The sequence below is a fragment of the Siphateles boraxobius genome, unplaced genomic scaffold, assembly GCF_051911475.1.
Source record: "Siphateles boraxobius isolate OS27281-9 unplaced genomic scaffold, OSU_SipBor_1 48, whole genome shotgun sequence".
In the NCBI taxonomy this organism is placed as follows: Eukaryota; Metazoa; Chordata; class Actinopteri; order Cypriniformes; family Leuciscidae; genus Siphateles; species Siphateles boraxobius.
Genome location: NW_027509119.1, coordinates 5,288,319 through 5,300,667, shown reverse-complemented (window position 1 = coordinate 5,300,667; position 12,349 = coordinate 5,288,319). Strand labels below are relative to the sequence as shown.

General features: G+C 37.6%; 1 protein-coding gene across 1 annotated transcript; it reads right to left on the bottom strand.

Moving 5' to 3' along the window:
* Positions 1-1,722: 1,722 nt before the first annotated feature.
* LOC143710854 (adhesion G-protein coupled receptor G2-like) lies at positions 1,723-11,790 on the bottom strand. Its single transcript, XM_077202093.1, has 13 exons — positions 11,732-11,790; positions 11,361-11,477; positions 11,096-11,207; positions 10,863-10,995; positions 10,553-10,669; positions 10,326-10,445; positions 10,203-10,242; positions 9,676-9,776; positions 9,450-9,568; positions 4,948-5,216; positions 3,383-3,488; positions 2,975-3,252; positions 1,723-2,371 (listed from the first exon to the last, which is right to left on the bottom strand). Exons 2-13 carry the CDS (start codon positions 11,467-11,469, stop codon positions 2,262-2,264), a joined length of 1,614 nt encoding a protein of 537 aa, XP_077058208.1. The 5' UTR covers positions 11,470-11,477; positions 11,732-11,790; the 3' UTR covers positions 1,723-2,261.
* Positions 11,791-12,349: the final 559 nt, after the last annotated feature.

The following is a 12,349-nucleotide window of genomic DNA, read 5'->3' as shown; positions in this document are numbered from 1 at the left end:
GAGGCATATAGCTATATAGCTTTAGCAATACTGTAGTTAAAATGTACTGTCAGTATTTTTGCATTGCTGATGGACTCAACAGTCCTTCACATTAACTTTTTAGACTTGTAGTTTTATTGCCAAATGTGAATGAAAAACAGAGCATTTACATTTTTTTTATTACAAATCATTGTTTTTAAATGAAACGGTCAATGAATATTGCAGTTGCAATAAATGTACAGTATAGGAAAAAATAAATTACCTTAATTTACTATCAGTACAAAGGAAACACTTGTCACCCACATCAATAAAGTAAACATTACAGTAAAAAATACAATTGCAAAACTATCAATATGATAAAATACTCTATATAACTATAAAAGGTTCACAAGGTAAAATAAAGAGATAAAAACACAATTCAAGGGGTCATTACATGAGAAATCATAATTGCCTTGATATTTTGACATATAAGAGGTCTTTGTAGCATTAAAACATCCTGTTCTAAAACACTCCGCTTCGTGTCGTGACCGCATTTCTACCTCGGGTGTGCATTATTTTTCTAATAATTCAACGGCCTGTCGTCAATTATTCCTTACTTTCACCATAGGCCCTTTCCACAGCCGTCAAAACTTAGTCTCTCACTTCTGCCAATATGGATCAATGATTTTGACGACATCACTCTGCACTTCTGATCAGATTTTCTGTCCGATCAAATGCTCTTTAGAATCTAAAGCGTGCCGTCCCCTACATTATAAATAGACAATGAAGTTGTGGCTTTAAAGTGATATGGAGGAGATTAGTAGGAGAAACTGAGGCTTTACCGATCTCAACGGTTCTGGTCGAGCTCTGATGTAAATAAAACACTATTGTCTATTTAAAAACGGGGAGTGAAAAGAAGTTTGAAATGGCTAATCAAATTAATGTAATCGAATATTCTCTTTATTTCTTGAATCAGAATTCAATTAAAAAGTACTCTGGTGAATGCGTGTGACGTCACTGTCAGCTGGAGTGATTGAGGCCACGCCACACTGAGTGTCAAAAAGACTGAGCGGCAGCATTGATTTTCAGCGTGAATGCCGTGAAAAACACAAAAAATACATCTAAAACGGGAACGAGCTTAGCGATTGACTGCACAACTACATTTGACAAGAAATCTGAGGTATATTTTTCGGTATATTCCTGGCTGCATGTCAATATCCATGGATCTCTGGATCTTTAGTAAGCTGTAAGGAACACAATATTGAGTCCAATCTTTAGTTTAAACTGATAATCGTTTGTTTTACTTGCGTTTTCGCAGTTTCCCCTATTAAATCCAGTCATGCAGCTGCTCTTCTGCCACTCAGTCCGGCCGAGGGTGCGTGTTCCGGCGGGAAAGTGACGTTAATGCATTCCCTCTATTCATGAATTACCTATTACCTACAACTAGTGATGTTTTCTTTGCCTAGATGGATCAAGTGAGTGAATGAATGAGAAGGCTCAGAGCCACACCCACTTATTACACAATCATACATATTATTATTCATTCTTTGATTTCACTTGAAGTATATTGGGGCCTTCACAGCACATTATGGGTATTCTATAGCCATTGAGTGAATACCTCTGGTGCATTATGGGATTAAATGAGCGTACTCGATAATGGCCACTATGGTTTCAAACACCACTAGAAATGGTTATCCCATTGAAATAGTTCACTGTATAAGGGTGTAGCAATGTTCAGGGAAGAAGGAGGCGGGAACCGGCGAACAATCAAAATAAACTTTATTTAAAATAAAATAAACAACCCAAAATACCGCCAGCAGCCCCTCGCGGACGACTGCTAGCTACCGAAAATAAACATAACTGCCAGGAGCCCCTCGCGGACGACTGCTGGCTAAAATAAATTACAAAAACCAAACACAACTAAAACACAGGCCTGTTCCTCTCTTGATCATCAACGTCGTCGCTCCTCCTTTATGCTTCCGCTCCTCCGTGAGAGATGCGAGACCGGTGTGCTTCACAGGTGTTGCTCATTAGAAATCGCACCACCGGCCTCGCCGTTCTCTCACGTCCCTCGGCCGTCCTGTTCGCCACAAAGGCTGTAGAGGAGATTTCAGACACAGACCGAGTGTGGGATTTTTCACCAAATGTGAATTTATATATATATATATAAAAGAAAGATCACTTTTAAAAAGGGTTCCAAAAAACTCTTCCATAATTTTTATGGCTTGTATATAGCCATAAAAAAACTCATGCTATTTATTGAGATTAGACATTTTGGTAATAGGATTGCGATCTGGTAAGGGCTATTCCTTCTGTTTCTTAGTGGTGTCCACAGTGGATAAAGACTTGGTAAGAGCTGCTTTCTGTTTGTTTGGCCTCATTGTTAGACACATCCACAGAAAGATAGAAGCCCCTGCCAAAAAATAAAGTTGAAAGCAACTGTATTATTATAAAACATTTACATGTTTTTTTACATCTCTTTTTTACCTCCTCTATGGTATAGCTATATTTCCATCCAAAGTTACCGAATTTAACTTGCGCACAAAATTGTAATATCGCATAAAACATTTGTGAATAAAGCACCGTTTCCATTCCAAGTGTTTAAGAGAACAATAATCGTCACTTCCTGGGAAACTGCCGCAAAATATCTGTAATAATGGAAGTTGCTTTTTTTGGGAAGCCACCGTGGCTCTTTTTTCAGACATCATATGTAAATGACTTGCGCCTCAGAGTGCAACAAACGCGATGCGATTTGTCCACTGGTTAGTCCAGTTATCCAATCACATCCTCTGTTGAGGCAAAGTAACATGAGGTTTTTATGTAGGGATTTCTTCAGTTCTTCATGTCTTTTTGGATAAAAAAAAATTCTGCCTCAACTGAGCGCATATTTTTTTTATGCAAATGTTTAGAATTTATGCACATCTTGGTCTTTCTATCCAGCTTTTTATATGCAATATTCCAAAAATCGCATAAAAATATGTGGATGGAAACAGTTTATGATTAAGAGCAAACCTACCTTGCAGTGTATTTGAAATGCAGAACATGTAGAGTATAATGTAGTTGGTATATCCAGAGCCAAGAAACACCAAACCCCATGTTATACCCAGCAGACACATGAGGCCCAGCACTGTTCCCGCGTCCTTCACTGGTATTTTATGCTTCTTTTTCTCCACTTGCTTTAGCTTAAAGATCTGTCTGGACACTTTGAGTAGAACTAATAAGTTGAACAGGAATGTGACGGTGAAGTAGGAAAGGTTCACACCATACAGGACGAGAGGCTCTTTGATCCAGCAACTGTACAGCATACAATAAACAATGCTAAAGTTAAAAAAAGAGCAAAAAAAAAAAAAAAAAAAAAAGGGAAAGAAAAAAGAGCTAAAATAAACTAAAAATGAAAAGATTAAGTTATAAAGGGAGGACTTACACTGCATTTGTTGCATTCGAATTTGATAGTGTCACATTTCTAGTGCCATAAAGAGGATGAGTGATTTGAATTGTCAGCAAACTTCCAACAACAGCTGCAGGGATTCCTGTCAAGAGGAAAAGATTGCAGGATGACTCACCACACTTCAATTATTATTTTTTATGTTTCTTGTATTATAGTCCTGGGGCCGGTTGCATAAACCGAGTGGTCATACAACTTAGACATCAATTTTTTTTCTTCAATATTGTTCCTAACTTTTTGAAATCTGTTACATAAAAATGTAGCTTGGCCTAATTTAATATCGAAAAGTAAGAATGACTGACCCTTGACTAACTGATGGGTCATACTAGATCTTAAGACACTGTCTTAACACATAATGGCTATGTTTATGCAACTGACTGTCTTTAGTTTTTTGTGCCTACATTGAACTACTTAACCTGTAAACAGTCGTAAACCTTACTAACCTTAGCAAACTGTATGTTGAATTAAATTAAATGAAAATAAATTAAAAGTCTAATTTTTCAAATTTTGTTAGACATTTGTGACGAGTACACAGAGTCACAAGATAAGTTCATGCACATGTAAAAATCAGAATAAACCTGTTCAAAAGATAACATTTTTTTATTTTTGTCTCTGAAAATTGTTAAAATCTAAACATGTGAACCAAAGAACGTCTTAAACCATAAGAAATTGGGTGTGTCCTTATATGGACAGCCAATGGAGACTGGAGGTCATCTAGTGGAAAAGATTGGTACTGCACCCCAACAAAATTCACTTTTTGAAAGGCTGTGAACTGCAAAGTCAGTGGGTGGAGCTTGACATACAGCTCCTCCTCTAGATGAAATGGGTGGAGCTTGAAGGTCAAGCCACACCCTATGTAATGTGGTTACTGCGGAGATATGCTAAAATTGTAACACAACTTTACAGTTATATAAAAAAGTTTTTTTTAAAAGTAGTGCAGTACATATTGCAATTTCATAAACTTATCTATAACCTTTTTTTCTAATTCGGTTTTATAACTTTTTAAGGTTAACAATAATGTGCAAGTGTATTCTTTAAGAAGAGACCAAACTTAAGTGCTCCAAAGCTTTCAAGATCTGTGACAATGTTAGTTGGGAATTTCATTATCAGTTCTATTAGGTTAAACTATGGATAACTTGAAATCAAAAATTAGCATATTTACATTTGTAGCACATATTCCTGGTTTTAAAGTTCATGAATAATCTGTGCAAGTTATTCCAAAAACAAAAAATCTTAATCTTTCATCCAATAAATATTTTAATGTTTGTTATAATGTAATACAATTATTTGTCTCTTAAATGAGATTATATTCATCTGTTGTCACAAATCTCTTTTGTATACTTTCCTTTCAACCACATCCGCTATTCTCATAGGTAACACACCAGTGGACGAAATCAAGTCCTACACCTTTTCCCATCAAATACCCTATTTCACTCTGAAATACTGTATTCAATATTTCGAAAGTAAAATGGGTTGTGAACATAGTTACTGATGTTAAAGTTTTCCTATGAGACTTTGGCTGCTGTGTTTTTGTATTTTCTCACCCCATCCAATCAGGGACAACTTGATCATGTAGTGTCTGAAGTAAATGTTGAACACTCTGATGAGAAGAAGGTACAGGTGCAAGGCTTCAACAGCCATCCACGTGAAGCAACACAGCAGGCTGTAGTGTATCATCACAGCGATAAACACACAGAATTCTTCCATTCCCAATGTGGCAGCCCATTCACTGAGCATGAAGCTGATGTTGAGGAGAAACAGAGCGCCACTCAGAGACACATGGAGGCTGCTGGACACCTCTGCCCTTGCATTCCTGAAAACACAAGTGCACTACTGGTCAAAAGTTTGGAAAAATTATGTTACATTGTTTTTGATTAAAGTCTGAAAACCGTTCAGCAAGAACACATTAAAGGGACATTGTGTAGGAATCTCTCCCATTTAGTGGTGAAATTGTATTTTGCATTCAGACGAATTGAATGAACCGTTTTCCTTCAGGTGAACAGGTTTGTTATTTCAAACAAACTGCAACTTGACACAACGAACAAAAACATGTTACAGTGTGAATTACTGACTGACTTGCCGGGGCAGTGACAAGCGCCTCTCACTGCTCTGCTCCTCCGTTTCTGCTGCTTTCAGTTACGTGACGCTGGCTCTGAACGAAAACGCATTGTGGAAACGTGTTGCCCTAGTACTTTTTGACCCTCTCTGCTATTATAGTTTTTCAAGATGGTGGAACGACATGGAAGCCTCGTAGACCTACCCGTCACATGTATATAAAGATAATAAAGATAATTGGCAGAGGTATTTGTACACCATTGAGGACATATTTATGAATAAAAATATTGATTTTAGATAATAAAATACCTGAAAAACTACATATTGTCCCTTTAAATTATTCAAAACGGACAGCCAGGACATTCATAATAAAATTCATAATTTTATATAAAATAAATGCTTTTTTTTTGTTTTTTTCTACAAAAATACTAAGCAACAAAAACATCAAGGTTACGCATGTAACCTGGTTCTCTGAGAAGTGGAATGAGACGCTGCCTCCTGGTGTTGACGCTATGGGAATGCTCCTCATGAACTGGTGTCTGAAGCTCATGTGAAACCAATCAACACCGTGATGCAGGGCCTCGGTGCCCTTCTCAGGAAACCCGGTTCCCATTCAAAGTGAAACTTTGATGCTGGATGATGGTGTTGACGTTATGGGAACACAAAACCAACTGCACCATACTAAACAAATGCCTGGTCACTGTGCTGTGATATAAACTAGCGACCTCAGTTGTAACCAAAAGCTGCCATTCAACTCACCTATTGACCAAAAGGTAAGGTGCGAGGATTCCCAGCTCAATGCCCTCCATATACTTTCCTGCATAACTGATCCGGGGAAAGAGCTAGCTAGGGAGACCAGAGACTCTGAGACTAACTCCCAATAGGAAGAATTCAGACTAAAATACTGCTACCCTGACCATCCAATCACTCCGCCATCAGTTCTAAGGGGAACCTTACTGAAGGGAGCATATAATTAGGTATCCCACCCTTAAGGACTGGGAAAGGCCTCAAGAGAGAGCTGTGCTCTCTCAACTGTCTGCTCTACCTGAGGAAGAAATAGCAAAAGTGCTTTCAGGAAGCGACCATCAAAAGGGTGTGTAGACACTAGCCTGTCAACAACCTACCTCCAATCTAGAGGGACCACAGAGAAAGAAGGACGGCAGTGGTGATGCAAAGACTTATTCCTCCAAAGTGCACTTATGCTCTGTTATACGCTGAAATGCTGATTCCATATTCCATGTATTAACCACCTCAACTGACGCAATGGGGACGTGTCCCACAGGACCAAGTGTCTAAGGCACGTGTACCAACTAGCCAATCATGGCCGATGCAGTGATGATGTTGCAGGTTGCTGCCCAGCTTATAAAAAGGGCATCTGAAAACACATCATCAGCTTTAAATGTCTGAAGGAAGAAGCACAGGCATGCTCGAAACATGGCAATGTGACACGACTTCTCGTTCCCCTCTCAGGGAACAATGTTTACATGCGTAATCTGAGACGCTCCCTTTTGAGGGAACTCAATGCCAGGTCAGCTAATGCAGTTGGGAAACCAAAACCGACTACCAGGGCCTGCTGGAGACAAAAAAACAGTTTAGAATCTTAGGCGTTGAAACTAAAAATTCAGCCACGTAGTGGAAACACGCTGCACAACGTTGCAATGGGAAGGAGTGTAAGTTCACTTACTACTGGAAAGGTGACAGAAGAGAGTATACATGCGCTTACATGCGCTTCATGAGGCACGCACGCACATTTGTGCACACACACGTAAGGTCGCTCTCTCCCTCTCTCCTGTGCGCGCGCTACACGGTTTGGAGCTCGCGAGCTCTACATTGCGGGAGATTTGAACTAATTTGCGGGCATCAGGGAGCCGCTATCAATATGCGGGAAACTCCTGGAACTTCCGTGAGACTTGGGATATCTGTGAACGCAAACCTCTCTGTCCAATTATCTTTGAAAACTATTTTCTTCATCAACTTTTCTTTTCCTGGACAACGACATCCTCCACACCCATTCAAACTGCGGTGAAGTGTCGCGTTGCGCCCGATTACGTCAAAAGTCATACGCTCACTGGATGTCATGGCAACTAAATAACGGAGGAAAACTTTAAATATCTCGCCTTCGTTTTAATTTCGGACCATCTCAAAAAATAAACAAATGATTTTAACATGCGTTCATCAAAGTAGGAAATCCACACTTTTAATCCCTTACACACAATTAGTTCTCTTGAAATACGAAATGGAGGCGGGTCCGGATTGAATTCCCTACGGGTCCGGATCAGGACCGGAGTCCGGACTTTAAGAAGTACTGTTCTAGGGTATCCTCACATATGTGTTCAGCCCTTTTACATTCTATAACTTGATTCAAGAGGGGAGTGAACACAGGCCAAATTCGGCTTCTCACACGATCTCAACACCTCTTCATTTGGGAGAAATTGAAGGCTCGCTGGAGAAGGACATTTATGACCCACGAGGAATCACTCATCTAATCTACCTAGAGCAGGCTCCTCAGTATCCGGCGACTAGTCTATTTTAAGTGTGGCTGTGGTAGGGGTCATAACATTAACTCCTCACGGACTCACTTAAAATATCCATCTCAACTCTTATGTCTAGCTCCTCAGAACTAGACCGGGCCAACAACATTCTCTTTGCCAGATCGTAAGAAACTGCCAAGCGGGCTTCCGGGTCATACATGAAAGTAGCAGAGCTAGCAAATGAAACTTAAGAAAGAGACAATCCCATTTCAAGTTCCTCAGCCAGCTCCACCTGCAAGCCCCATGATCGCAGTCGACCCGACCCGTGGGGTGCAGTTGCCTGGCTCCTATTTCCCTTTAAAGAGAGCCAGGAAGGAGCAAAGCTTTTATTTCACTTTGAAATGATCACAGTGAGCACAGCCAGCGCCCTCAAAGTGCTGACAGAGTGTGCTCCACTCCTAAAAGGGCGTGATAAACCTTTTAAACAGCATGATACATCTAAATCTTCTAGTCATGGTTTCTTTCTCTTACAGACACAGCCACGCAGGAGAAATTCACATGCTCAGACAGACAAACAGCTTCCTGAATACAAAAAAGCTGATGACTGGTTCTTCAGGCGTCTTCTTATACCCTGTGGTGTCACCTGACTGCAATAGCCAATCAAAATTGGCATGTTCACACGTTAGATACCATAGCGTCAACACCATGATGCAGTGTCGAAAATCCATTTCGAAAGGGAACTATTTCAACATTGATAATAATAAAGACAATTATTAATAATTGAGCACCAAATCAGAATATTAGAATGATTTCTGAACGATCGTGTGACACTGAAGACTGCACTGATCATTACAAAGCATCATTACATCATACAAATGCTGGGTTGCTTCAACCCATGTTTGGGTCAAATATGGGCAAACCAAACCGTTGATTTAAATTTGTTTATTAAAATTTCAACCCATGTTTGGGTCAAATATAGACAAACCTAACTGATGGGTTGAAATTTTAATAAACAAATTTAAACCAACGGTTTGGTTTGTCCATATTTGACCCAAACATGGGTTGAAACAACCCAGCATTTTTTAGAGTGTTGTAATGATGCTAAAAATTTAGCTTTGCATAACAGGAATAAATTACAACTGTAAATATATTTAAAAGGAAAACACTTATTTTAAATTATAATAACAACATTTCTTAATATTACTGGTTTTGCTGTATTTTTCATTAAATAAATGCATCTTTCATAAGCAACAGAGACTTTCTTTCAAATATATGTATATAAAGAAAAGTCTCTTAATTTTGCGAGGTTGCTCTTATTCCTCCAGTATGTTGTTTGAATAATTCTGTTCTTTTTACTAGTATTGTTTGCATTTTAACTAGCGTATTGGCACCCACTGTAAATACATCTTTGCCTTTGATGAGTTTATATGCATAATCTTGGTATTAGTGTAAAAAATAATGTGAATCAAAGCACGGGTTATACAGTATATGCATTTATATGAAAATAGAAGGAAGAGCACCTGTTGAACATGAACCACAAGACAGCGAAAGCAGAAAAGATTGCAGACAGACCGCAGCCTATGTAGCTGATGTAGGACAGGATTTCCCACTGGCGTTCATCAATATTGTTCAGCTCAACCTATTCAGAGTGAAGGACGGACACAATTAAGTGAAAATAATTAAATTAAAATAATATCAGCACAGCATGATTTCTGTAATGTCCTGGATTATTGGCTCAGCACTCACTAGAAGCACAGCAAAAGGGGTCATATGATTACAGGAGCACTCCACAACATCATCACTGAGCTGAGTGGTGTTACAGCCATCCGTTTTCCAGGTGCTGTTTCCTACATATTCCATGTGAATTAAATGCATTTTAGTAAAACATTAAATTACGCATGTAGTAATTGCTTATATGTCAGTTTAGCTCTATATTTAAAGGGATAATTAACCCAAAAAAAAAAAAGTGTCATGATTTACTAACACTCATGTGTTCCAATCGTTCATAAACTTCCTATTTGTTTGTAGGTTTTGAGTGGGTCTCAGTGCGGTCTGTCATAAAAAGAGAAATATAAGAAGTAAATGAAAAAGAATTAGGTGTGAGTCGTGTGACTGTGAAGTTTTCTCAATGCTTCTTCCTGTTTCAACGTTAATGAGGAAGTGCGATGATTTTTTTTGTTCCATGGAAGAAAAAAACAGCACCTGTTTAAGAACGACACGAGGGGAGGACAGTTTTCATTTTTGAGTTAACTATCCCTTCAGTTCTCACTCACCTTTTTCATCATAGTATTGGCAGGAATATATGTAATTTCCCTATGAATATCAACAAATAAAGACAATAAACAAATTAATAACATTTTGGAACATTTGGAGAAAATTTGAAAAGGTGTTCTTACGCTTGTGTGATTTGTGTAATTATTGACTGGGAAATGTATTATAAGTGGATTGGTCAAATTCACAATGTCGGTTCCAAGAACTTCAATCCGTATGACTTTGGACATTATAGCATTATCCTGCTGTGAAAACAACTACAGACAGACAGGTTATATAATAAAGAGTGAAGGGGTTAACAACATGTTTAAGAGTCTTATAAAACTGACAGAAGAACAAATGTAAATCTTACATTAAACTGCTCATCAGAATCATAGGTAACTACTCCAACTTTCTGCTGGTTTCCTGGGACATTCCTGAGAGCATCCATTGGGATCCATGTCTTTATTGTTCGAGTTTTATTAGACACCTTAAATAAAATTAAAAGGTATGAATGAAATAATTTCACTGTATTATTAACACTTTCAAAGTTTATGTTATAAAAATGCTTATATTTTATGTAACCTTTTTAAGCTGTCAAAAAAGTTAGCTGCAACCTTTGTAATTAGTCTCAGTGTCATAGTATCTTAATGTCTTTTAGACCTTTGGGAGAAGAGTCTTACACTTGGAGCGGTGATTTGTAGATGGCCGAATGTCTTGTTAATCTGAACCACAGTCAAAGCGAAATGGGTAAAAATGAAGGTCTGCGATTCCTTCGTCGTATTCATAATGCTGTGTATACATTCTGTCTCCTCCCTGCACAATGATGCCATACAGAGGGACACAACCAAATCAACACAAGAGTAATATAGTTTATTTAGCTCTGTTTTAAAAATTTGATTTGTACAGTGTTTACTTGTTTTGTTGTCTTCGACATTTTTCTTTCTCTGAGTTAGATTTCTTCACTGAGGAGCAAACATCGTACGAGCCTGTGTCACAGCCGGCATGAGCTGGGGTTGTTTTTGGCGCTAAAATAGATTACAGGAAAAATGACCATAAGTATAATTAAACACTTTCACATTTTTTTCCACACTTGGGTTTGTTTCAAGTTCTTATTTGATTTTATTTGCATTATTACAAGGAAAAATAAAAAAAGTGATGATTCAGGATGATTAACTTACATTGGCTGTAAGATTTGTTTTTTTTTTGAGTGGTTGACACAGATTGTTGATGAGAAGATAATGTGTCTTCCACTCCATAGATCATGATCAGAAGTAGTAGGAGTTTCATATCTTCAACTATGTGGAATAAATTAGGATACAGACATGCATTAAATCAAATACAAAAAGACAAATCAATTAAAGCATAGTAAATCTATAATAAAAATACCTACAGTAAAAAGGTTAATCTTTTCATTGTAAAAAGGGTTTATGAAAACGTAATAATAAATAAATAAACATAGGCTAAATACGCCTAATATATGTATAATCCAAACATATAATATTTACAAGTATTTCTGTTTAAAACACAGATGTAATCTTTCTTCTCTTACCTTACTGTTTTTAGTCATGTAGGTTGAAGTTGTGTTCACTGTGGAAAGTTTGCAGAAGTAAAGAGAAAAACTCAAATGTTGTGGCTTCAGTCAAACTCTGCGAGCTCTACTGATGACAGAGCACAATGACATTCTTGTCATCACATTTAGCTTCCAGAAGTACCATTAACATATGTATATGTGCACCAATTAAGAAAAATGCAAAGACAATAAAAAAACTAAAAAAAAACTGTTGTACTATTTTAAAGAAATGACATTCGCTGACATGATATTATATGATACGACCAAATCCTCAGCATTACACACTACTCTTGTTTCTTAAGGGTTAACAGTAACTTACTTCCACTTTCTCATGTTGTAATATTGTGCTCATTTTCGTAGTTACAGCATTTGGAGTTTGAATAACTGAGGAAAACTTGATTGTAGCATAGCTTTGAAAACTAACAAACAAACAAGCATCTGAATAAATAGAATAAAACATTTAACAAAATCAAGATATTTAGAAAATGTAACCAATTTTTCCATGCTGTAGCAATTACTAATTATGTTTAACAAGTAAATAGTATTGTTACAAAAAAAAAATAGTGTGGCATTAAAAAAGAAATTCCAGCCAGCAAT